This window comes from Gallinula chloropus, assembly GCF_964237585.1.
Source record: "Gallinula chloropus genome assembly, chromosome: 4".
In the NCBI taxonomy this organism is placed as follows: domain Eukaryota; kingdom Metazoa; phylum Chordata; class Aves; order Gruiformes; family Rallidae; genus Gallinula; species Gallinula chloropus.
In genome coordinates this window covers 42,200,118-42,225,475 of record NC_140088.1, presented here as the reverse complement: position 1 = coordinate 42,225,475, position 25,358 = coordinate 42,200,118, and the positions used below count along the sequence as shown (strand labels likewise).

Below are 25,358 nucleotides of genomic sequence, written 5' to 3'. Positions count from 1 at the left end.
CATCATTCTCTCAACCTCTCTTCACAGGAGAGGTGCTCCAGCCCCCTGGTTATCTCCTCTTCCCCAATTCTTGTGCTGGGATGCCCAGAGCTGAACAGAGTACTCTAGGTGAGGTCTCATAAAATCAGAGAAGAGGGGGAGAATCACCTTCCTTGACCTACTAGCCACAATTCTGATGATGCAGCCCAGGATACAGGTGGCTTTCTAGGCTGTGAGCACACATTGCTGGCTCATGTTGAGATTTTCATCAACCAGCACCCCTGAGTCCTCCTCAGGGCTGCTCTCAGCCTGTGTTTGTGCTTGGGATTGCCCTGACCCCTGTGCAGGACCTTGCACTTGGCCTTGTTGAATTTTGTTCATTTCACATGGGTCCACCTCTCAAGGCTGCCAATGTCCCTCTGTATGGCATCCCTTCTCTCCAGTGTGACTGCCCCTCACAGCTTGGTGTTGTCAGCAGCCTTGCTGAGGGTATACTTGATCCTGCTGTCCATACCACCAACAAGGATGTTGAAGAGCACTGGGCTGAATACCAACCACTGAGGGCTGCCACTCGCTGGTGATCTCCACTTGGACATCAAGCTGTTGACCACAGCTCTTTGAGTGTGACAATCCAGCCAATTCCTTATCTACCTGTCAAATCCATGCCTCTCTGATTTGGAGACAAGAATGTCATGCAGGACAGTATCAGATGCTTTGCACAAGTCCAAGTAGATGATGTCAGTTGATCTTGCACTGTCCCCCAATGCTGTAACCCTGTCATAGAAGGCCAGCAAATTTGTCAGGCATGATTTGCCCTTAGTGAAGCCTTTCTGACTGTCACCACTCCCCCCTGTATTTTCCATGTGCCTTAGCATGGTTTCCTGGCACATCTGCTCCATGATCTTGCTGGACACAGAGTGAGACTGACTGGCCTGTAGTTCCCCAGGTCTTCCTCTTTTCCTTTTTTAGAAATGTGGGTTCCACTCAGTGGGAACTTCTATCAGACTGCCATGACTTCTCATGTGTGACGGGGCTTAGGAACTTCATCTGCCAGTCTCCTCAGGACCCACAGATGTATCCCCTCAGGTTCCATGGACTTGTGCACCTTCTGGTGCTGTAGATGCTCTTGTGCCTGATCTTTTCCAGTGGGCACTTCTTCATTCTCCCAGTCCTTGCCTTTGCCTTCTGTGACTTGGACTGTTTGGCTGGAGCACTTCCTGGTGAAGACTGGGACAAAAAATTCATTGAGTACCTCACACTTCTCCATATCCTGGGCAACCAGCTCTCTTGTTTCCTCCCAGACAGGGCCCACATGTTACCTAGTCTTCCTTTTATTCCTCACATACCGATAGAAACTGTTATTACTGCCCTTGAGATCCCTGGTCAGACAATTCTATCAGGCCTTCAGGTTTCCTAGCCTGGTTGCTCCAGGGATTTATTTGTGTTCTCCTGGGTTACCTGCCCTTCCTTTCACCCTCTGTAGTCTTACCTTTTCATGTCTGAGTTTGTCCAGGAGCTCCTTGTTCATCCCTGCAGGCCTCCAAGCTTTTTTGCCTGATTTCCTCTTTGTTGGGATGTGATGCTCCTCAGGCAGTGCTGGCAAGATTCTTTCACTTGTGGGTTCAGTTTCAGTGCTGTTGTCAGCTGATTTATAGCAATGCTGCTTCCACCAAGATGCAGAGAGTTGAATCACACTGATTTGTCTGAAAAATAGTCTTGAAAGAAAAAGTTTTCAAATACTTTGCCTCATGCTCATCACCTCTGACAATGGGGGAGGTGGTGGATGTGGGTCATCAGGGTGGGGAGTGGAGGTGATTCTTTTGGCAGTGACTTCCTCCTCCATCTGTTGAAGCCCACTGAAAAGCTATGCTGAGAACCAAGCTTACCATTCTTAAATTGAAATGGACCCTGAAGGGTCTGCTGTCATGCATAAACAGGCAGATTGAAATACTGTAGCAACAACTAGAGCAACTGACTGGATCAGGTAATTTAGATGTGGTAGTGATGTAAGTGTTTCCCATTTCTTATGCACAGCACTTGTACCAGGAGTCACTGAGATCACTTTTAAGATGGCATTTAAAAAAAAAATTTAAAATCCATTGTTTTAAGATTTTGGCTCTTTGTTATGTATATTTTATATACCTGCACACAATTTTTCTAACCACTGAATATTTAAGACTAAAATGGAGCAGAGCTTTTATAGTGGGACAAATCCACCTTTGTTGTCAACTTGATGGCTCACAAGGCCATTCACCAACACTCATGCAGATTACCAGTTTTCAGTTCCTGAAGCTGCTAATGAAATGTGTAGGAAATGATGGAGTTCAGGGAGTCTGTTACCAAACTGTCATCATACCAGAGTTACTCAGTCTGGTTTGTATTTGAAAGAGCAGTGTAATTCCTGTAAGGGTTTCAGTGGGAGCTCAGATGTCTCATTCTGAAGGAGGTTTGTGTTTATAAAGCTGCTGCTTTAGCAACCTATTATATATACAAGCCATCTTCTTGGATTGGAGTCTGAGTGTAAATGCCAGAGAGTTGGGACTTGTAATATTTGTTGCAGAGCTTCGTGCTCCAGGTTTTCCAGTACTGGCTTTGCCCATGAACCAATCTGATATTTTCCTGTTGCTGAAAAAGGAGCACTCTGTATCCACCCCTCTGCTCAGCAGGGCACCACTGTGTGCTCTCACTGCTGGGTGAGTTCTCTGGTGGTGAGCTGAACCGCATCAGGGAGCAGTAAGATTTGTACAAACGGGGTGTGCTGGTGATTGGGACTCTCCTGGGCCAGCTGTAAGATTTTTCAGATTAGCTACCTTCATTTTCATGCTATCTGACCTTGTGGCTGTGGAGAGAAGTTTTGAATATATTAGATATTGAAATATTAAACTAATGAGTGTTGATAAATGGGTGCATTACCTTCCTGATTCTGAAATGAAACCTTTGTAAAGGGTGAGCTGCTGCTTTTCACTGCGGGCTTGTTAATCTTGAAACTCACAGGGGAAAATGGAAATGCTAGTTATATCACAGCTAACCACTTCAGCAGAACTGCCTGGTTTAGGTGTATTAACTCAAACTGTCTCCTCCTAAGGCAGAGAGACCTGATACCTTCCCTATAGCCTCTCCCAAGGACCCATGGGCAGCACATGCAAAAGGTCAGATGCCCAGAGCTGATGCCTCTCTAGCCTGACGTCTGCTGCCTGCCCTGGCAGAGCTGGTAGGTGAGGGATGGCAAGTGGACTGTACTTCCTTGCTTAAGCAAATGAGAACGTTGATATCTTAAAACCAGAAGTGAAGCTATTACATAATTTCCAGGCTCCTGCAGCACAGAGCCATGGGAGGCAGCTAGTCCTGACTCAGGCTTATGCCCAGCTTTCTGTTTGCACGCGAAACATAGAAACCGCAACGTGTGAGCGCCCATGAGCAGAGTCAGAACAGCAAGATGTTAACAGGGAGCTGTGAAAGCAAGCAGCAGCAGCAAGGCAAGTCCAGAGTGCAGCCAGAACTGCTTTTGTCCTCTCCTTTTAGAGTGGTCAGCAGTGGGACTAGTGAACCTTCCTGCAGAGAGAGTCCCTTTTGCTGTAGGTTAGTGGCTGAGGCAGTGCTATGGGGAAGAACGTACTCCTCCCTCTACTGTGGCACTGTAAAGCTCTTGCTTAAGTCTCTGCTGCATCTTTCTCAGACCCCAGCCTATCCAGCATCGCCTGTGGTGCCTGCTCTCCTTTGGAAGGCTGGCTTATAAAGCTGTCCTAACAGCTGAATGTGCCGTGTATCCCTCTTTCCTGCTCCGGCAAAGAGAAAAACCTGGCGTGCCTGACATTTCTTTCCTTGGAGCCAAGGCTGCTATTTTGACCTGTTTTGAAGCAGGTCAAGGGAGTAGTTGTGTGGGCTGTTGGAGTGATGGTTGTTGCTGGGTAAAGGCAGTGCTAGCTCTTCTCTGACCAAGTGCTGTCTCTTGCCTGCTGCCAGGGGCTGCAGCAGCTCAGCTGCTGCACAAAGGAAGAATTCCCACTTGTGTGATTTGCAGAGCTCAGCCATATGCCTGCAGTACTCTTTTGGGTCAAGCTGGTCTGTCTTTATTGTATTTCTCCCCTTGCTGGCTGGTTCATGCAGGTCTGGTAATTATTTCTGCTTCATCTGGCACTTTCTAGGACTGAGCTTTCATGGAGCAGCTCCAGAGACTCCATAGCAACTGCCCAGCTTTGTTATCATGGACAGGGTCACCCAGCAGCTCAGTACCGTTCCTGTGAGCTGAGCAGAGGACCTAGGCTTGGGTGGCAGCAGCAGGGGCACCTGCTTTCAGGGCTTTTGGCCAACAGCTCCCTAGACATGCATAGCTGACTTGAAACGGTGGCTGGCTGTTGCTGCTGCTCAGAGCATAGCAAAGGATGGTGTGCTGTGCCCTGGCAAAGTGGGGCTCCTGCCTGGAGCAGTGACTCACCAGTGCAGAGCTGGGCAGGGCGCAGCCCCAAGGCTTGCTCATAGCTGCTGATTTAATGGTGAGCTGTGGTCTAGATTCTAGCAGTGCTGCCTGGTCTGCTCTGTCTTACTCTCTCTGCTTCACTTTCTCTTTTGAAGTGGGCTGTCTCTCTCTTTAACCCATCTGTCTCGAGAAAAGTCATTTTAAGATGTTATTTCACATTTGTCTTCCATTTTTTTTCTCTACATAGGATCAAAATGATCTCTGATTCTGTCAGTATTTCCCCTCTTTCTAGAGAGGAAAAAAAAAAAAGGGAGGGGGAGATGCTCCAGTTATGAGATGCTGCAGCTCACACAGATTTGCATTTGGTAAAACACTGGCAAGAGGTAGGTAGGTGTTTGTATGCAACTGACAACAACCTTGTAGAAAATACTTCCCAAGTAATTTTGGCTGATGCTTTTTTCTCAAATTAATGACAGATTATCCAAGAAACAATGGCTGGGCTCTTGTGGAGCTTCTGAAAGTGTGGATTAACACTAGAACACAAAACCTGGAAGAGGGGGCTACATTTAAGAAATGCTGTAATGTGTAGAAGAAAACCTGGGGGATTTTTAAATTTTTTTTCACCTAGGGGTCACTTATTTTGAGTTTGCTCTTAATGAGTTTATTCCTGTTCCAAGCTTGTTTCTGACTGAATTAATTTGTTAATTTTAATGTGGCTTTTTAGAGGCATACAGGCCATGTTCAGCTTGGGTCTTTGCTGAGGAAAAAAGTTATTTTTTTTTTTCCCCAGAGCTTTGACTCCTGTTTCCCAAAACTTGGGGTGTTTGAAAACTTACTTAAATTGTACTTAAATGCTTTCTCTTAGCTGCACTTCTTGGTGATAAACCTGAAACAGCTATTGTGGTTTTCTGCTCTGAGAAGGAGAGGGTTTTGACCTGCAAGACTTCACAAGCACACTTCTATCTGCTGCAAAACATCTCCCTCCAAATTTCTCGACTGCTTGTGCATGTGTGTGTGGGGGGATTTGTGTCTCTGCAGGGCGTGCCTCACCAGCATGAGAGGTTTGCAGCACCTGCAGTGAGGGTATAGCAATCCATGATGTCCCAACAGCACTGTGAGGGCTTTACCCTGGAGATCCAGGGAGAGCTGATTTGGGGAGGGGAGGGAATAACTGCCTCTCCCAGGGCCTGAGAAGATGGAAGGTGGCACCTCAGCATTTCAAGTAGATGCACCCTTCGAGTTCACTTGCTGTAAGTCTTTACCTGGCCTTGTTTGCAGGTTTTCATGAGAATTTACCTGTCTGGTGTTATCTCAGTTGGTAACATTCAGATTGATTCTATTTCTAAGCCTGTGACTTAAGCAGAAAAGACAGTTAAGTAAAATTTCCAGATGTTTTTTTTGTAATGGGGAGAAGGGAAATGAAGTGTGGCTGGGTGGTGGTGGTTGTTTTTGTCTTGGTGTTTTATTTGTTTTTAAGTCAGTCTCTTCCTCAGGAAAGGAGAACTTGAGAGAGTAATTGAAACATCTGCAGTTAACTATATGGAGCTAAGCCTTTATTTTTTTAGAAACCATAAGGCTGAGACAATGCAATCTATTTAGCACATGGTATTACTGGTAATACATCCCTAAGAGCATTTTAAATTCTTTACCACAGAGTAATGATTAATAGATCTCATTTTAATGGATCTATGATGCCCATGAAGCTGTACAAATGCTCATTTTGTTTGCTGACATGTCTATAAAAAAACCCTCTGCAAGTAGAAAGCATCAATAATACTAACTTGCAAGCCAAGTAGCTGGAAAACTGTATGCACAGTGCTCATGAAGGGTATGTAAATTGAAACCTAATTTTCTAGTGCATAGAGGAGCTCATATTTTTTGAGGAACACCCTCATGTATATATACTTTTAAATTATATGATAGTTTAAAGTGACACACTATTAAAGAATAGATGTAACCTTTTCATGCAATATGAGAGGATTACCTTGAGTTAAAGGTTGAAAAATAAGAATTGAAGTGCTTTATTAGTAAATTGAAAGCATTTAGAAGGATTAAAGTGCAGTACCACTCCAAACATTATCTTATTACTGTGTATGTGGATTGCACTATTTCCCAGTTACAATTTTGTTCATTCCAGATGTCTTTCTTTTTCACATTGTTTTATATCCCCCCCGCCACAAAGTCATCTTTTGTTGTGCTCTAGAGCCTGATATGTGTAGTCACTTATTTCTGCTGAACACACCTAAAACTTGAATGGAGGTCTCAACAACGTAACATTTCACATCAAATCCTGTATTTCTCCTAGATGGTCTTGGCAAAATATTCACCTTCCATTGCTTGATAATGTTTGGAAATGTTGTGGTTTTATGTGGCATTTTTCTTTCCTCCCCACAAACACCCATCTTGCTAAATGCTGTTGTCATTGCCCAGGTAAAAAGTGTCTCCTAGGCATACCCCCTCTGCAGCTCACGCATCCTTTGGCACCCCTGTTCCTGCTGTGCACTGCTGGGAGGTCTGGCTTCCTCTCAACCCTAACGCTCGCCCTAACTGAGGAGAGAGCCCTAGGCAAAGCCCCCCAGCCATGAAAAATTTCTCCCTGTCAAGTTCCCTTCACTCCCTGCAGTTTCCTTTGGTGGGCCTTTGTCGTGTTGGTCATGAGGAATAAATCATTGCCGTGGCACCCAGCCCCAAAGGGTCTCAGAGCTCACCTTGCATGAGTTGAAATTCCAAAGCAAAAGGAGCTGCCGAATTCAGCCCCTGATTTTATTAATTTCAGTATTTTCCTGCCTGGCAGCCCCTAGAATGTAAAGTCTCCACAAAGACAATGCATCCAGAGATGTTTCCTTATTGATAGGATGTACAGTGGTCTCAGTCCCTCAGCCTCGACCTGCTTGCAGAAGGCTCCTGGTGTCTGCTTGATGAGGGACTATTTAAGGGTGAGACCTTCCTTTCCTACACATTTGAGTGATGTCTGGTGCTAACAAGCAGGGCCCTTGAGAGGCAACATTCTGTTTTGTTCTGGAAAGCAAAGTACAAGTGGAGAATGTCACAGAGGAACATGTTACTCCCTTCCATAGTACCCCAGTTTACTGTTGCTCCTAGTTGTAAGGAGGTTGCAGGGGTGTGCTGCTCTCTTTGCTTGGGGTGGCTTACACGGTTACGTGCTTGTGGTGCCATGAACAAGCCAGCCTGGTATATGGCTACAGGAGGCAGGTTGATCATCCAGAGCAGCAGTGTGAGGGTGGTTGTGTGGTGTGGCAGCTCATTGCAGTGGTGTAATGGCAGTGTCTCCTGGGAGTGAAAAAAGATGTGCCATGCTCCTCAGCTGAGGGCAGGTTGAAAGGTCCAACTTTGACCTGGTTACCCACTAAAAACAAAAGCTGGAGGATGAATGTGAGCGTTCTGAACATTGTGTGCTACTCTGACAGAATCCTTTCAGAGGGGCAGAAGGCTTTACTCTTACCAGTATCACCTCTGTGGTAGGACTGAAACTTCTTAGGATGCAGTAATAGTGTGTTATATAGTGGTAGCAGCTCCTTTCTTGGGAATTCTCTAAACTTTTCAGAACAACTGATTCTCCCATTGTTTGTTGGAAGAACAGAAAGGTAGGTGGTGTAGATGTCCTGTACTGCCAACAGGTACATTGATATTTCAGTCTGTCTGGTCTGTGATAGTTAAGTTCATCTAGAATGATTAGCTCCTGACAGTTCTGCAGTTTGAGACTGTGTACTGAGAGGTGCCAACTGCTCAATATAGCCAAAAAAACCCACAGCCTCAAAGGAAGAGAATAGGTAGCAGTAGAGAAGCAAGGGTTAGGGAGGTAAACAGGCTTGCTGTGCAGTCAGGCAAGCACTGAGTGAGTGCAAAGGAAGAGTGGGACACTTGGGTAACTTGTGGGCCTTTGGTCACTTCCATCATCTGACTGATCTACAGCCTGTGTGGCTGTACTCTTCTGTTAAGAACCACTTTATTTTCTCAGCTCCTAGGAAAGCTCTTTCCTTCCCACTTAGGGCAATTTCTTCAACTGTCTATGGTATCTGCTGTGTTCTCATGTCTGGCTGACCTGAGGGGGTTAATAAACGTACAGCACTCAGAGACCAGGTCTGGTTGTGGTTCTGGGACAAAGTGCTATGGTATGACTAATCTTTAGATAACTGCATGAAAAGTGGATAACATCTGAAAAAACCCTATTCTTCCATGTTTGTTTTAAATCTCAGGAAAGACAAATGCATGTCTCTCTTTTCTCTTGGCAGAACCAGCTCCTTGCGAAAGGCTTGCTGTTTATAGAGGAGAAGGTTAAGCTGTGTGAAGGCAAGTATGGTAAGAAATCCATGTTGGAAAGGAGTTATCCTTTGATGTTTGGTCAGACAAGATGATTTGCATGTCTGGAAAGCGCACAGCCCTTTCTGGTGCTGCCTTAGGCTGTCACACAGCCTCTCAGGAGCCAGGTTGCCCTGCAGCCCTTGTGAGGCTTAAAAGGATGGTGGGCTGTTTGAATAGCCAGGTAGCTGCAGCACTCCCACCAGTCATGTCTGCATCATGACAACAGAAATGTGAGTCTTGTGTGGCAGTTGAACCTGGGTTCAAAGCAGTTCTGGGCTGGATGTGCATCCTATTGCGAAACTACTGCCTTTTGTGTCTCAGTGTGATTTCCAGCTTGATGTAAGCATGGTTTTGGCTACTGTGTCATGTTTTGAGAGCTGAACTAACAGGCTTCATGTAGGTTTAAAGAAACAAACAGTCATGTGGGTGGCAGTAAAATTCTTCAGGAAAGAAGTTGATCACATATGAAGCTCTGATCAAACCACTGGGGTACAGATGCTCGCTACCACTGAGCCTGTGGACCAAAGCCAGACTCAGTGTTGGAAGTATGGGCAGTTAGTCATGTTTGTTAACAGCTTGCTCAGGCAGTGTGAGCTGTCTAGAGCACATGCCTTTATTCAAAACTAGGCTGCACTCTGATTTGACCCAGTTTTGTAGCCTGCAGAGAAGGTCCCTTGCTAATCATCGACGTGCTGTATCTGGGTCATTAAATGCCATTAGATATGTCTAATCTCTCATCATAGTTGCTGCTGGACTCCTCAGCACCGTTCTTCTCCCAGTGACTTCTCCCCAGCCAGCAGACTGAGGCCTCAGCCCCTGAAAGCTCTGTGCAGTTGCCAGTCTCCTGCTTGGTGCATGTACAGGAGGAAAAAAGGCAGAATTGTGCCTCTTTCTGAACAAGAGATTTACCTGGCAGCTGCCAGCTCTTCAGAATGAGTGCTGTCCAGTTTAGCATAGGTTTTGTTTCTGTATTGGTATAAAACTCCTCCTTTACCTGCTTTAGCATTATGAAGATTGACTTCCAATCTGTAATGGGCTAAGAGCTGTCTGGGAGTAGTTTGCAGTTGCTCAGGTAGTTTGGGTAAGGTGAAGTTTCCCGGGCAGACAGCAAAACCCTACTCACTTTTTTGTCCCTCATTTTTTTGTTCCTATGCCTCATTTTCTTTGTCCCTAGTTTGAAGTAACAATGGATCCACTTGGCTCATGCAGGCTGGCATCTCTGCAGGAGATGACTCACAGGCACCTTTCTTCCATGATGTGTAGGCCTGCTGCAGGTCTTGTGGTCACAGCAACAAGAACTTCTTGTACATGCTTCTTGGTTAGCTCTGTCTTCCTGGAAAATTTCTACTGTCCCACAGCTCAGAGCTGGAATAATGTTTCAGCTGTAGGGCACGGCAGTGTTTTACCATGTCAATTTTTCAAATTGCAGCCTCTTATTTTAAGGGGATTTTTCTTTATACAGTCTGTTAGAATCTCTGTCAATGCCTGTAGGATTTCTGATTTGAAGGTTTTGAAGAAACAAACCATTCCTCCTTCCCCTGCAGAAGTGTTCTAAGATGTTTCATTCTGGCTCCACATAACAAATGGTTGCAGTAGTGGGGAGGAGGCAGAAGAGGGGGGAAAAAACCCTATTCAATTAGTCTGTTTCCTGTTGGTTTTTTCCTTTAGTGTTGGCAGTTTCTGGTAAAGGGTAGTGTTATGGGGGTGTTGGGTAGGTGCTCATCTGCCTGCTGTTCCAGTTTTGAAGTCAGTGTCATACTTGAATGATGAAGCCTCCCTCTGAACCCTGCTGCAGTCATCAGGTGGGCTCTCTGCTCAAAAGCAGATGTCTGCAGGATCTGGCTCTGCTGGTGCTCTGTGCGGGTCCTAAGCAGCACATCCCATGATGGGCAAGCACAGTGAAAGCCCTTGTGGAAATCTCCAGATGGGGAAAGCGCTTCAGTACATTGTTATAAGGCTCCTTCAAGTTGGAATTGTAGGTGTGTTCCAGTTCCTTACATAGAGCCTTTAGTCACCTTGATTCTGAGCCTTCAAATCTGTCTTACATTGCTGGTCCTTGAATCGTGGCTGCTTCTGAGCTACAGCTGAGGCACTGAGAAAGGTGTCCAGGAAAATCCTTTTGTCAGAAACTTCTGTTATTAAACCTGGGTCTGTATTTGCATCTGAAATTTCTGATGAATGTATCTAAAACTTGAAAGACATTGCAAACCTCTGGCCTTTGGAATGGGAAAAATCTCCGAAAAAGACTTAGAGGATTTGGGCCCCAAATACTGAAGAACACACAGCTGTAAGTTAAGCCTATGAGCATAACTTAAATATCTATTCAAACAATTATGTTCAGTAAAGCATTTTTTAATAGTAGTCTTTTGACCCCAGTTGTATTCCTGTTCTAGGAATCCCAAGTTGCATAATTTAGTTTGCCTTCATTTTAAATACCCGCTCACATTTGGAGGTGTTTGAGTTGGAGTCATATGAGGGGTAGATTTCATTTAAGAACCTTTCCAAGTGCCATGGTGGCTTTGTGGCTCATCATAATGCTGTGCCTGTGCTTGGGAGCGGGGGGGATGCTGGAGGGGCCTTAGGTCTTGTAAATGGTCTCCCTGACTCAATTGGTGTTGGCTGGGACCGGTTGGTTTTCAGATCCAGCTGCTAAAGTATGGCTGTGCCCCCTTGCTGGCTGAGAGCTTTTTGTAGAAGTCTTTTGTTGAGAGTCTTTTGATTAAATGGGTCTCCTGTTTTGAACAGAGCAATGTATGGTCACAGCCTTGCATCTCTGCTGGTTAAGGTGAAGCTTAGGGGAGTGATGTCCAGTTTTGGATGGAAGCAGTAAATGTGAAGTAGTGGGGAAATGGAACTTGATTTTAGTGTCCCTGTCACTAACACTCTTGCTCTCAATCTCTGTGCTCATAGGTGAGGATCGTATCGACGTCCTGTCTGAAATCTGGGATCACTATTTTACAGAGACTCTCCCTACACTCCAGGCAATATTCTATCCAGTCCAGGTAATCTTCATTATAACTCAGTCTTCAGTCAGGTGAGGCAATGTAGCTGTGGTGTCTGCTAACAGCACGTGGAAACGTTCTTCTGTTCCAGTAGCACTGTTGGGCCAGTGGTGAAATGGGCCTCAAAACCTTTGAAACAAATATGGGAGGGGGTAGAGTTTGCCCAAGTCAGCATTGACTGACAGAAGGACTGCTAAAATCTACTGGGCAAGCACAGTGTTTTAGGCTGAATTTGTCTGCCCTCTGTGCTTTGCTAAGCTTGAACACTGAAACTATTTGACTATACCTTGCCTAGGCTGAAGCTTTGGGCCACTTGTATAGATAGTTCTTCTGTTTTTAAGTCCTTGGGACTCCTATGACAACACTGATCTGAACAGAGGGACAAATCTGAAGACCTGATTAGGAGCAGATGTGTTTAACTCCCCCTAACTGCTTTTGGGGGGCTTATGTCCCACTTGTGCCTCTGGAAAATCCTCTGTTGGGTTTTTTGATGCTTTAGGAAAGGGACAAGTAAATCTGTGGGTAGAGGATGAATGAACAACTATAAGACCTATTTCCATTGAGTGTTTTGAAGGCTGAGTGTCTGATCAGAAGTGAGCTGTACAATGTTTTAATGTAGCTTTAGTCACTGTTTCCATATGAGCAGTTTAATCACCTCGCCAGCTTATTTTGATCTTCTCTTCCATCAGAGGAAAAGGAAAAACATACCTCATGAGGAGACTGTTCTTGGAAATGCTAGCCTCTTCCTCTTGACTTTTGCCTCTTCCACAAGACATTCCTTCCAGAGCTCTTCGAACTATTTTTTCTTTATATTGTTTGAAGGGCAGCAGCTAAAACTCCAAGGTTGCCCCCTTTTCCTCTAATCCTATTAAAGCTGGCATTTCCTAAAAGGGAAAGGACTTCTGTGAAGACAGACACTAACCTTTCTACTCTGTTTATCTTTATTCTTTCCTTGCTGCAGATGCCTTAAAGGTAGGTGTTTGGCAGGTAAAACTGCATGATTATAATATCCTCCCCTTCTCTCCTTTTGCAGCTAATTCTCAGTCAGGGAGACAGAATTAAACTAGGCAGGGGTTTGTCTGTCTTCACTGCAGCTATCTCTGCACTGTGGAAACAGCTGAGCTGTGTGTCATGCCCACTGGTGCTAGTAATTCTGCCATTTAGCAGAAAAATGCACTCCTCTGCTAGGAAATAGCTCTTACAAGAAACTGAACAGAAGTTACTGCACAGTTTGTGCAACATTTGGGAGTGACTTGGTGGTAGTGCTGAAAGTGTGACTGTGGGATGTTGAGATTCTTTGAAAACATGACTTTCTTACTGTGTTTATCTTGTATCTGAGTCACCCAAAAATGCATCACAGAAGCTGTGAAGGTAGGCAAGTATTTCCACTTTATGGTTAAGGAACTGAAAAGGTACAGGCAGTGTATTTCAAGTTCTGTAGGCACCTAAAGTCCTACACATCTGCTTAAATACATCCAAGAATTGAAGTGAGTTGTCCAAGGCTACAACAGAAATTTGCTGGTGCAGCAAGAAATAGTTCTTATCCCAGACCAGTGCCCTAATAACAAGACTGGGCTTTTCCTACAAATAGGAAACTGTGTGTACCTATTTCTACAGTGTGTCAGCAGGTGTGAAGAGAGCTCACCTAGCAACTCACTTCCACCAAGTTGCAGTTCTTCGTGTGCCACTCTGGGAGGTGGGAAAGCCAGTTTGTTGGTTGTTGGTTCCCTGTACTTTGCTGCAAATGTCAATGTGATTTTTTTGAGTTGTACTCCTCTATGATCCCAGCAACTGCCTATTCATAATGGGAAGTCAGTCAGCCAGATGTGTGAGCCTGTGTTACACAAGGTAGCAACTAGAAGTAGCTCCCTATCTCTGCTGAGTTTAAACTGGAGGCTCAGAGCTGTTGCAGAAACATGACCTTTAAGCAGCCAAGTTGGTTAAATTGCTGTACAGAGGGAAACTATGTAAACAGGTCACTGGCTTTTGTATAGCTGCAGCTGTTGATGTAACTACTTGGTGTGGAAAAAGAATAACAAATCTTGTTTTGTTTGGCACAGCAAGATGTTTGTGTTTTGAAATGGGGTATGAAGTTAACGGGACTAAGCTGCATATTATCAATAAAAAGTGTGCTGAAATCCAGTTGAGAGATGTCTTTTCCACACCTCCAAGCTTCTAAACATGCAGTGATAGCTTAAAACAGCAAAGTACTTATTACTATTTGTTATGGCCAAGCTGCTTTAGATTAAAGACTATTGTCTTTAATTCGTATTTACATATTGATGGTGCTGTTAATTATGACATTAAACCCATTATGAATTAATGATTAACTGCTATTAATTCCTTCCAGCTAAATATTAGCCATGTTAAATGTGTTACAGAGACCATAAAACAGTTTCCAAACAGACTGTGGGGCAGAGATTAACATGCTGGCAAGAACAAGCAAAACTCTCCAGGCTGGAAAGTGCTGGGCAGAGCTGGGAGGAAAATTTCTGCTGTTAAGCTGCAGTCAGGCAGGAGAAAGTTGTGAGGGTGTTGAGTGCAGCAGAAGGAAAGGTGGTAACACCAGAGAGACAAATGGAGCCCAGCTATGTTTAAGTATGCTGAGAAATAGGACAACCTCTTCCTCTGCTAAGCCTGCTCACCTGTGGTGTTAATGTAAAAAAGTACCTGATAGGACACAGAGCACCTTGCAGGGGACATCAAAGCTTTTGATTTTTTTTCAAATGATATTTGGTGTCAGTAGTCCAGCTAGCTTTGCTCAAGCCTAAATGCTGAAATCTGTAGTGGATGGAATTCCGGGTTTTTGTCATACCAGCAAGGTCTAAGGTGCAGATGTCAAGCAAAAAGGGGATCCAACACAGACCTGAGTTAGGCTCATTTGAGGAATACTCTATACCAGCCTCTTCCCCTACCAAATCTTCTCTGGATTTTGAGCTCTTAGTGGCAAAAGCATTAGCTGCATCCATCCTGGGTTTTGCATGTTTGTGACCAAATTGGGTGGCAGTTTGGTTTCATGAATACATAGTCTTTTGGTGAAAGAGGCCTGTTTTTGGCTTCAATCCAAACGTAGTGGCACCTCAGATAAAGTGTTACTCACTTCAGAATTTGTGTGGGACAGACTGAGAGGCAAGCAGCCAAATAACACCATGAATGCTCAGACTGAGAAGCTGCGGGGTGCTTTGCCACAGCAGCGATGGGCAGGATAAACCCTATGTGCATACCTGTGTTGGTGTGATGTTCACATGCCTCTTTACCAATTTTTGGCTTTTGTCTTCTGTGTCTTTTAGGGTCAGGAGTTGACTATCCGTCAGATTGCTCTTCTTGGCTTCAGAGACCTGGTCTTGCTAAAAGTGAAGCTGGAAGAAATTCTTCCTCTTGTCCAGACAAAGCTCCCAGCTTCCATTGTCCAGATGCTGTTAATTTTACAGGTGGGAAGCCTCTGTTCTTTGACTCCACTTGGGTATGTTGACCTCACTGAACAAACAGTGGAGAGGACGGGGGGTGGGGGGGGACAGTTGAGGGTGTGATGAGCAGGGAAGTGATGTGTGCTTATTTAGAAGCAATAAATGTAGAAATTAGAGCTGAATTTGAGTGTCCTGAACTTTCCTGGGATGGATAAGGATATTGCTGTGAAAAGTCTGGGTTCTGCTATTGGTATTTTTCTTGGTACATCTCTTCCTTGGCTAGGAACAGTCTCAGGAGTTTTTCACATGAAGTTTCCTCTCCCATCTTCTCTGAATGCATCTTTGTCCCCATGTTCTCCTGGTTTCTCAGCTTTGCAATGAGAAGACAAATCTGTTGCAGTGGATTGTTGAGTTTGAACAGACTGTGGCTGTTGGGTCCCTGGTGCCAGCCCCTCAGATGGCTGGGATGCTGAGCTATGCCCATGAGAGGAGGAATACCTGGCAGCAGGAAGAAGGTTGTACATCCTCCAAAGACCTCTCCCAAGAGACCCAGACCTTCTGTGAGGACTGTCCTCTTTATCTAGACCACAAGAATATTTTTCAAGTCTGCCAAGTATACCAGCTGTTTAATCTTTATATATTGCCCAGCCTGACAAAACGTGCAGAATACCACATCACAGGTGCCTGTTTGGGCTCCTTTCACTTTTATTTCTTCTCCAATATACTGTATGCTGAGTGGTGGATAATGAAACTGAGATGAAAAGTGGCTAAGCTGGTGTTTCTTTATGAGTTCTTACTGTTCTGATGTTTCTAGTGACCCAACCTGTCATAGCAGGAGCTACTAAATTGTCAATTCAATTTCCTTGAAATATTTAAATAGTAAATAAATAAAAGGGACCTCGTGGGGAGAGTCTGGTGGAGGGCTACAAGGATGATTCAAGGACTGGACCATCTCTCCTATGAGGAAAGGCTAGAAGAACTGGGACTGGTCAGCCTTGAGAAAAGAGACTGAGAGGGGATCTGATCAATGTTCATCAATATCTGAAGTGTGGGACACAGAGGGAAATGGCCAGCCTCTTCTCAGTGTCTGTGGGGACAGGACAAGGGGCGATGGCCTCAAGTGGGAGCACAGGGAGTTCGACACCAATCTGGGGAAGAACTTTTTCATGGTGAGGGTGACAGAGCCCTGGGACAGGCTGCCCAGGGGGGTGTGGAGTCTCCTTCTCTGGAGATATTAAAGACTCCTCTGGACACCTCCCTGTGTGACCTGTCCTAGGGACCCTGCTTTGGCAGGGGGGTTGGACCCGATGATCTCTGGAGGTCCATGCTGACCCCTATAATTCTGCGATTCTATGAAAAGACTCCGGAGAGCAAAGAGGGTCTCAAAGCAATGCACTGGAGAAAGGAAAAGCTTATTGAGGCTTTGCAGGAAGTTGAGTCTGGGAACAGTTTCTGAAATTACTGTTGAATTGGTTAATGTTATCTACCATCTTCACAGCTGTAAGCTGAGCTACAGGGAGTGCTTTTCCTGCAGCCTTGACTAGGAAGAGAGCAGTGCTTTGTCCAAGCTGTGCTAAGGCTTTTCTACAGAGAGATGTGGAATTGCCCTGGTATAATTATATGGCTGTAGTTACACTGCATAAACCCTCCATGTGAGTGAACCTTGTATCTTCCCCTTGATCAGAAAAGCAGCTGTTTGCTGTCCATATCGTTATGGCTTGAGTGAGAAGATTGACTTGAATGGCACACAAACATCCACTTGGGCTTGTCTGCTGTGCCCTCCAAATGGTCTTCCAGTGTGGTTGGAATAGTCTAGTGCAGAGAGATTTGACAGACCCCAGGCTTTACTCAAAATCTTACTCAAAACTATGAAAGAGTAATGTTGATTTTTGTTTGTTTTTTTTTTTTTTAATATTTGAATTTCAGAGTGTCCATGAGCCTGCTGGCCCCAGTGAGGGCTACCTACAGCTGGAAGAACTGGTCAAGCAGGTAGTGTCACCATACTTGGGTTTGTGTGAGGATCACAATTTCTCTGGTAGCACCTGCTTGCTTGGTAAGACATGTGCATTGTATAGAAGCTCTTGTTGGGGTACACTGGTTGGTTAATGTAAGACTGCCTATTTCCGCTAGAAAAGGAGGCGGTGCCTGAATCCATGAGAGACAGAAAGCAAAGGCTAAAACACCCTTAAGGTGGCCCCTGGAGAAGGTCCTGATTAATCTGTTTCTGAATGTACGTTTTTATGAAGGGCTTTTTATTTTCAGTGACCAAGTGAACTATTACTGCCTCACCACTGTATACACACACACACATATGCAAAGTCTCCCTTCTCTAGAGATGGGCTTGGTTTTAAAACTCCCTGGTCCATGCGTTACGTACCGCCCTCACCCCAGTGAGGGGCTGCATGTGGTCCTTTACTGCCTGCTCTCTGTCCCTGCTTGCTAGCCTGCTCTGGCTCCCTGGAATCCCATGCTCCCTGCTGCATTGGCCAGCCTTCACAAATAGTAAATATGTGGAATGCTCATTCTGAGGGATTACACATGTGTTTTGCATGGAGGCTTCATAGAATCATAAAATGGTTTGAGTTGAAGGAATTGTACAGGCCACCTAGTTCCAAAACACCTGACCTGGACAGGAACACCCTCTGCTAGATCAGGTTCCCCAAAGCCCTATCCAACCTGGTCTTGAATATTTCCGAGGAGGGGGCATCCACAACTTCTCAGGGAAACCTGTTCCAGTGTCTTGCAACCCTCACACTAAAGAATTCTAGTATCTAATCTAAATCTACCTTCCTTCAGTTGAAACCCATTACCCCATACCCTATCACTACATGCCCCTGTAAACAGTTCCTCCCCAGTTTTCCTGTAGGCCCCCTTCAGGTATTGGAAGGCCTCAATAAGGTCTCTAGGACCTTAGAACAAGCCCAACTTTCACAGCCTGACCTCATAGTAGATGTGCTTCAGCCCTGTAATTATCTTTGTGGCCCTCCTCTGGACTTGCTCTAACAGGTTTGTGTCTGTCTTGTTCTGGAGACCCTGGAGCTGAAGACAGTAATCCAGGTGGGGCCTCGTGAGAAGGGAGAAGATATGAAGGATCACCTTCTCTTCCCTCCAAAGTGTCAACCACACCACACAGCTTGGTGATGTTGACAAACTTGCTGTGGATGCACTCAATCTCACTGTCCATGTCACTCATAAGGATGTTAAAAGGTGCATGTTCCAAAACTGACCCCAGAGGGATGCCATTTGCCACTGATATCAACCTGGATATCAAACTGTCAATAGCCAGCCCTGTTTCCTCAGGCAAGCTGAAGACTGAGTAGCCATAGCAGATGGTGACCCAACTGCCTTTCCTCTTCCTGTGTCACACAACACCTGACCTCCTGTAACTTGTCCAGGCCAGCCTTCCCAGGCACAGAACCATTTTGGTTAGAAAAGACCTTGAAGATCATCAAGTCCAACCATTAAGGGTCTCATCAGGAATTTTAAGACAACATTTTCAGCTTCAGGACCAGATTCAGAGCCTTATTTTCATTTCTTCAGGTTTGAGACACAAATGTCTTGTCTAAACTGGTAACTGCTAAATGGCAGGGACAGCAAACTGTTACTCTGAAGGCAGCCTAGCCACCAAATGATACCCAAATGTAACTGTTATCCTCATGCTTAGAGCTTCAACTTTAGGAGAAACATTTGCTGGTGGGCAAAGAACAAGTAATTCTGATTTCTTCCACTGAGCACCACCAGCTCTGTCACATATGCTTCCAACACATTTCATTGGCTTCCTACCCAGTTTGCTCTGACAGCAGGATACTGGACCAGTCCTGTGTTGCTGTGAAGCTGGATAATTCCTGTGGCTACATCAGATTAAGTTTGAGCACTTTTTCTTTTAACCTCTTTAGCTTACTTCACACCACCACCAATGCCTTTCTCCTCCCTCTTCTGTCCCAGCTTCTGTGAAATGTTATGGGCTTGAAACAGATAAAAGCGCATGTTATCACAGGTAGACAGATATTAAACAGTTGGGTTTCCAAGTCCACTAGTGAAGTGCTAGCGTTGTCCTGGTTGGTGGGTAAGGCTGCCATGAGAGGTGTTGGAGGGGGGTTTTGGTTTATTTTCAGAACTGGCATTTTCTGTCACTTGGTTTAACTCTTCTGTGTACTACAGTGTTTCATATTCAGCTGTATCTGAAACACAGTGTCTCTTTTGAGCAACACCTCTATCATCTTAAAAGATCCCTGTGGCAACAAGAGTATAGTGACATGCTGCTGGTTTTGGGAACCTGCAAAGTAGCAGGTTGACTGTAACAGAACAGAAGAGAGAAAGTTTAGTACATCCAAACTGAAGCGTGCACTGGGCATAAACTGCTGTCAGTGGCTTGCAGGCTTACAAAATATGCTGTGTGAACGCATGTTATGTATGAACCATGTAAAAGTGGGTCTGCTCTTAGCATAAATATGCTCATGCTGGTAACCAGCTGCATGGTCGAGATGGACAGCAGCTGTGCTGTGACAGCACAGGTCCCAAAGCCTGTGGCTTGTGTGTCTGTCCAGATTACTGGCAGCAGTGAAGTGTTGTCATAGCTTGGCTGCTGCCAGTGATGAAGTTTTGGCTGCTCACTTGTTCCTCCCTGCAACAATATAGTTTAGTTTCTGCTTTTTTTTTTTCCTGATGCAAGCTTCCAAAACTCTTTTATAATCTTCAGAGACAAGTGTTTTGCTTTACTTTTTGTTTTTCTGTCTCTTATGCTCTGCAGTTTTGGAAGTATTTGATATGGTTTCAAGGCTTCCATCTTTATGAAATCAGACATTGCACTTCAAGGAAGGTGCTGAAAAACAGATCAGGAATAGCTTTACCACCTGCTTCAGGGATAGACCACATGAAGTATTTAACACCACATGGCAATGCTGCATGGTGGTGGAAGATTCAGCCTGCTAGTGGAGTGAATTACAGCCAGCTGAGGCACAAACTCAGACCCCTGCTTTTCTTAAAGCTTTCAGTGTCAGCAAAAATGGTGCTTCATGGGATGGAGCTGGGGACTGCACCTTGGGATTGAGTTTTAAACCAGGCGTTTTCCCCCCTTAATGCTTTTGCTAGGCAGGTGGTAGACCCTGCGCCCATTTGTTCTGTGTCACTGCTTTTGCCCGCGCTTCTCCCCAAGAACTGCCTTTCCCCTGAGCTGCTCTGAGCTGTTGCTGTGCACTGCCAGGTGGTTTCAGTGTCTAGCCCCAGAACCAGGCATGTTTTTGTAATGAGACAGGATTGGGGTTGAAGTGTGCTTTTCTTGCATGATCTTAACAAAAATATGGTGGGATAATGCTGTCAGAACCACATTGCTGTATGCAGCCTTTGAGGCAGTGCCATGTGAGCAACTTCATGTTGATGCCATCTAATAGCATCTCCTGAGAGAAATTTTCCAGAGAAAGGGATGGCAACTCAGGTCCTCACTGAATGTTTCTGTTGGGGCTTGTGCCACTTGGTGTTACTGATTTTAGTGAACCAGCACATGAGAGCTCCTACTCGGTCCTCGCCCCCCTGGGTAAGAGAGGAGACCATGAGGATGATGAAGAAAGTCTCTTTGCTCCACTACTTACTTCTTGGCTCACTTCTCCCACAGGCAGCAGAACCACTGCTGGTGGGAGGTGTCTCCTTACTGGAGGGAGAGGCAGACCTCCTTTCCGAACCCCTGGCAATAGGAACCTTACTGTTCCCCGGTGGTAATGATGTGGGATGCCCTGTATCTCCACACTGAGTCCTTTCTGTTTCCTGAGGCCAGCCCTAGCAGTTTCAGCCATGCTTTGTCTGTGCCCTGTTGAGCTTTACTTCTTCCTTTGTGTCTTCCAGAGAGACGGTACTCGAGATCCCGTCCCAAGACCGGTGTGCTGAATTACTCTTCTCACGTGGTGACGAACCGACAGCCCAGTGAGATGGCCCTGAGCCCCCTGACAGAGCAGGAGGGGGAGGCCTACCTAGAGAAGTGCGGCAGCGTCCGGCGGCACACTGTTGCCAACGCTCACTCAGACATTCAGCTCCTGGCGATGGCCTCCATGATGCATACAGGGATGGTGACCGAGGAGTCAGACAGCACAGACAAATGCCGCCTCCTGCAGCCCAGTTTCAGCCACAGGCAGTGCTCCAGCGAGCCCAGTATTGCTGATGGGCCGGAGGGAGTCGTGGCAGCAGGTAGGCAAGACCCCGCAGAGCTGAACTGCACGTCGATCAGCTAGAAGAAGCTGTGCTGAGAAGAGAACTGTATGCACTAAGCTGGACAGTGTTGTGTCATCCCTGCTGGGGAAAAAAGGGAAAAATTAGGTTTTTCCTCATGTTGTTGAAATGTTCCTGAGGGGTCTTGCACCTCTTTGGGAACGCTCTCTATATTTGTTTTTTTTTTTTTTCTGCTTGTCTAGAATCATTGTTGATGGAGGTACCAGGCTGCTTCCAGATGAGTTCTGAGGGCTGCAGAGGTTTTGCTGTTGAACAGCACAGTCTGTGCTCTGTAAAATTTCTTCCTCTGCTGGACCAAGACCTCTGGCCTCAGGTTTCCTTCTGTTTCTTTGGTATGACATAAATCATCCACCGTCTGCATTTCTCCATCTTTCCCGGTTTTGTGCTGCTTGTTTGCTCTGTGTTCCTGCAGTAGACCTCTGCTAATGGTTCTCTTTGCTCTGGTGCTAGGCTGGTGGTGCCTGAGGACGGCATTTTTCTCTTTTAAAGTTGAACTCAGGGGTGAAACCATTTCCCTCCTGCAGAAAGATCTGCTCAGGTAGCTTGTGAGAGAAAGACACCTTTCACTTTCGCCTCCCATGGGCATGGATGAAAAGTCCAAATCTGAAGTATGTACCCATGGGCATCATGGGAGATGGGTGTAAGCTGAATGCAAAGGAGAGGTGGGTGTCTAAATTGGGGGCAGAACAGGTCCTGAACATCCTGGCATCTGGCATCAATCTGTTCTCAAAAGTTTTGGAGGTGGTAGGGTGACAAAGCAGAAATCTAAATGGATTCCTGTGGGAAAGAGTCACTGGGCGGAGTCTGCCCTTGTGCAAGAGACACTTAAGTGCTTCTCAGCACCGAGCCATCATTTAGGGGTTGGACTCAATGATCTCTTGAGGTCCCTTCCAACCCCTACAATTCTGTGATCGTGATTCCAGACCAGGAGGTGACATAACCAGATTTCATCCTTGGGCTGCTCTGGTACTTGTAGCACTTGCAGATTCCATAAGACCAAAGATAACCAGTGGAGTGCAGCAAGGAGCCCTCTCTTGGTAGTGTATTCACGACGTGCTCCTGACCTCCAGCGGTACCTGACTCAGTGCAGCGCTGCCTTTCAGAGGAAGTGATGTCTCTTTGCTTGTGTTTTGTTATTTTGAAGATTAGGAGTGGGTCCAATTTGCACGTGTCTGTCTCAGGCATTGCAGTGCCTCTGTGGCATCACTTGGTACTCAAACGCTGCTTCCACGGGAACAGAGCTGATCTGTCAGAGCAGTCCCCTGGGATCCTCTGCTGATGTCTTACTAAGTAATTTACAAGTGTAATTACAGACTTAGAGGTGAACTGAAATGCTGCCTTAAATGTCAAATCCCATTAAAAATACAGATATAATACCACTGCCACTCGAACCTCGTCCCTGTGGTGCTGACTGAAAATAGATCTGTCCTGACAAGGAGACAGAAGGTCAGGATGAACCTTCAGATGATGTTTTCGTTTGTGCTGTGATATTACCTGCAGAATTTGCTCTGTTTCTGCAGGGCATTAAGCATCTTCTGCTCCAGCAGCTGCACCCGAAACACAGCTCTGACCTGTCAGGATTTGGCTTTAGTAGCATGTGCAGCAAAAAGAAAGCAGATTATTATTAGGTAACAAAGCATCAGAAGCACTGGTGATGAGCACAAGCCATGCTGCCTTTGTAAAAGACGGCGCTGCTTTGTCTCCTGTGGTTTGCAAATGTTGAAAGATACTTCAAAGGCTGGTGTTTCCTTGCAGTCACTTAAGGCGCCCTTCCTATTGGCCTCTCTAGAAGTGCTGAGGGTTTTGATCATGCCACCTGTGCTCACATGTTGAAGAATAGAGATTTAATTGTGCTGGTTGACTCCTCTGTGGAGCACGCACAGTGCAGTGGCTGCCAGGATGATGTGGCTTTAAACGGGCTTCCCTTCAGATGGCTTCTAGGATAAATCACCCTCCTATTCATAAATTAGAGTCACTAGGCCAATTTATTTGTTGTCATCTGTCCCAGGATGGCCAGGGATTGTAGCAGAGCTTCAGAATCTTTGTGGTGACAGCCAAACCTAGTAGACAATGCTGGTCTCACCTCAGCACGGTCCCTCCAGCATGGGGCAGATGATGGCATCCTCCTCAAAGGGAATTTCTTTGGCCTCTTGCAGTGATTCAAAGCCTTCTTGTAGTCACAGTGGGACATGTGGGTAAGAGATCATCTTGCAGTATTTCAGTTCACTCTTATGAATGCTTTTCTTCCTTCTGTTTCTCTAACCCGTCTGCCTTCTGTACATACCTAAATCAGTCGGATTAGTAAGCAGCCTCCTCTTTTATGGCGAAAATTAGAATGATTTATTTATTTCCTGACACATTCTTGGATCATCTCTAGGGCTAATAGGAATCCGGTCCTGGTTTTAACTTGAATTTATTTTGGTTTACATGTATGTATAATTTGAATTGATTTTGTCTGTTACTTTGCAAAAATTTGCACCGAGCCACTCTGAATCGTGCACTTCCCCAGTCGGTTTGGTTTCTTGGGAGAATTAAAGCTGGTGGCTTTACTCTCTAAGCTGAAGTAAACAAAATTTGTTCTGTAAACCACACTGATGTTTTTGTCATGAGCACTGTTTTTACAGCCGTATGAGAGGCACAGACCTCTGCAAGCCTGTACCTTTCACAGGCCAAATGGGTGAATGTGGTTGGAAAGCCGCTGTCTGAGAGTGTTGTGGCTGCTCTCGGCTGAGGATGCTGTCAGCCTGCAGAAGCTAAGCACCCTGGAAGCGAAGAGCAAAGACAGTGTCCCTGGGGTCAGAGGTGTGGTGTGAGAATCACTCATATTTTTCACACAGGTCCTGGTCTGGGGTTACACTTCACCACTCACCATGTCACACAGCCACTATAGTCACAGGGCAGGTCTTTTCTACCTTCACAGCCATCTGCATAAGAAACCCTCCTGTAAGATCTGGCAGAACAGGAAGAAGGAATTTATCTCACCACCTCCCCAAATCTGTTACCTTGTAACCAGATAATTACCTAGATTGAGTCACTTCCCATCACCCTAAATCTGTCTTTTCATTCTGTCTTCTCTTCCTAGGGGAAGAGGTTTATTCTCCACATCCTTACAATTCTGTCATAAACTTACCTAGGATCCCTCAGCAGAAAGCTGTTCTGAGTACAACTGGCCTTTCTCCTCACCCCCCAGGCATGCAGCATGTTGTTAATGCCGGCAAGCAGAGATACCTCAGTGCCCAGCTGGGTGGGCAGCAACCTGCCTTATTTTGTGGAGGTTTATTTCTATCTGAAGAAATGCAGTAGGTCTTGGTGCCGGCACTGATGGGAGGAGGGGGAGTGCTGCAAGATTTGGATTGATGCAAAGGTAAGGTATCACCCTTTCTTTTTAGATCTAAATGGTAATGGGTTTCCCTGGAAGGAACAGTCTTTTGATGCCTATGACTCTGAGCTAGCAGACTGAAAATGTTTTTTATAGTAAGCCTGTGTGTCCCAGAAACCCAGTGTCTATTAAGGAACAAACTGTGGTGTTCATGGTGTCCTTACTTGTATGAACTTCTTAATTCTGCTGTAGACCTGGAGTAGCCAGTTTCTCTAACTGGGTTCCCTGTTACTTCCTGACCTGGCTCCTTCCCTGTGCCAGCAGCAGGGCTCCTGGGCTGGACACTCATCTCCGTCCAGTGAGAGAAAGGGGAGTTGAGCAGTGTAAAGACTCAGCCAAAATTGATGGCCCTGCCTTGTGCCACATTGTCAGAGCCAGCATTGCAGGCTCTGCTAGGAACAGAGGATGCTGCCTGGGCAGGGCCCTGCTATGACACGCTATGGCTGACACACTGTGGGGCCTTCTCATAACTTCAGAAATGTGGGAGAAGGGTCATTTTTATGTACCCGGGCTGCGGGAGTGAAAGTGAGCTCCTCTCCTCAGTCACGGCTGAAATGCAGAGGCAGACAGCCCTTGGTTCAGCTGTGGAACTGCAGCCAGCAGAAGGGAGTGGTTGTGTTTTGTCCAGTGCC

The 25,358-nt window shown here is 45.7% G+C and overlaps 1 protein-coding gene across 1 annotated transcript in view; it reads left to right on the top strand.

The window, feature by feature from the left end:
- PRR5L (proline rich 5 like) overlaps positions 1-21,349 on the top strand; it is a gene marked incomplete at both ends in the record, with an annotated part of 28,825 nt that extends 7,476 nt beyond the window's left edge. Inside the window, 5 exons of the mRNA XM_084262787.1 lie at positions 8,650-8,716; positions 11,630-11,721; positions 15,012-15,152; positions 17,055-17,181; positions 20,967-21,349. Of these exons, the coding sequence (XP_084118913.1) occupies positions 8,650-8,716; positions 11,630-11,721; positions 15,012-15,152; positions 17,055-17,181; positions 20,967-21,349 (810 nt within the window). The remainder of the gene's footprint in view (positions 1-8,649; positions 8,717-11,629; positions 11,722-15,011; positions 15,153-17,054; positions 17,182-20,966) is intronic.
- Positions 21,350-25,358: the final 4,009 nt, after the last annotated feature.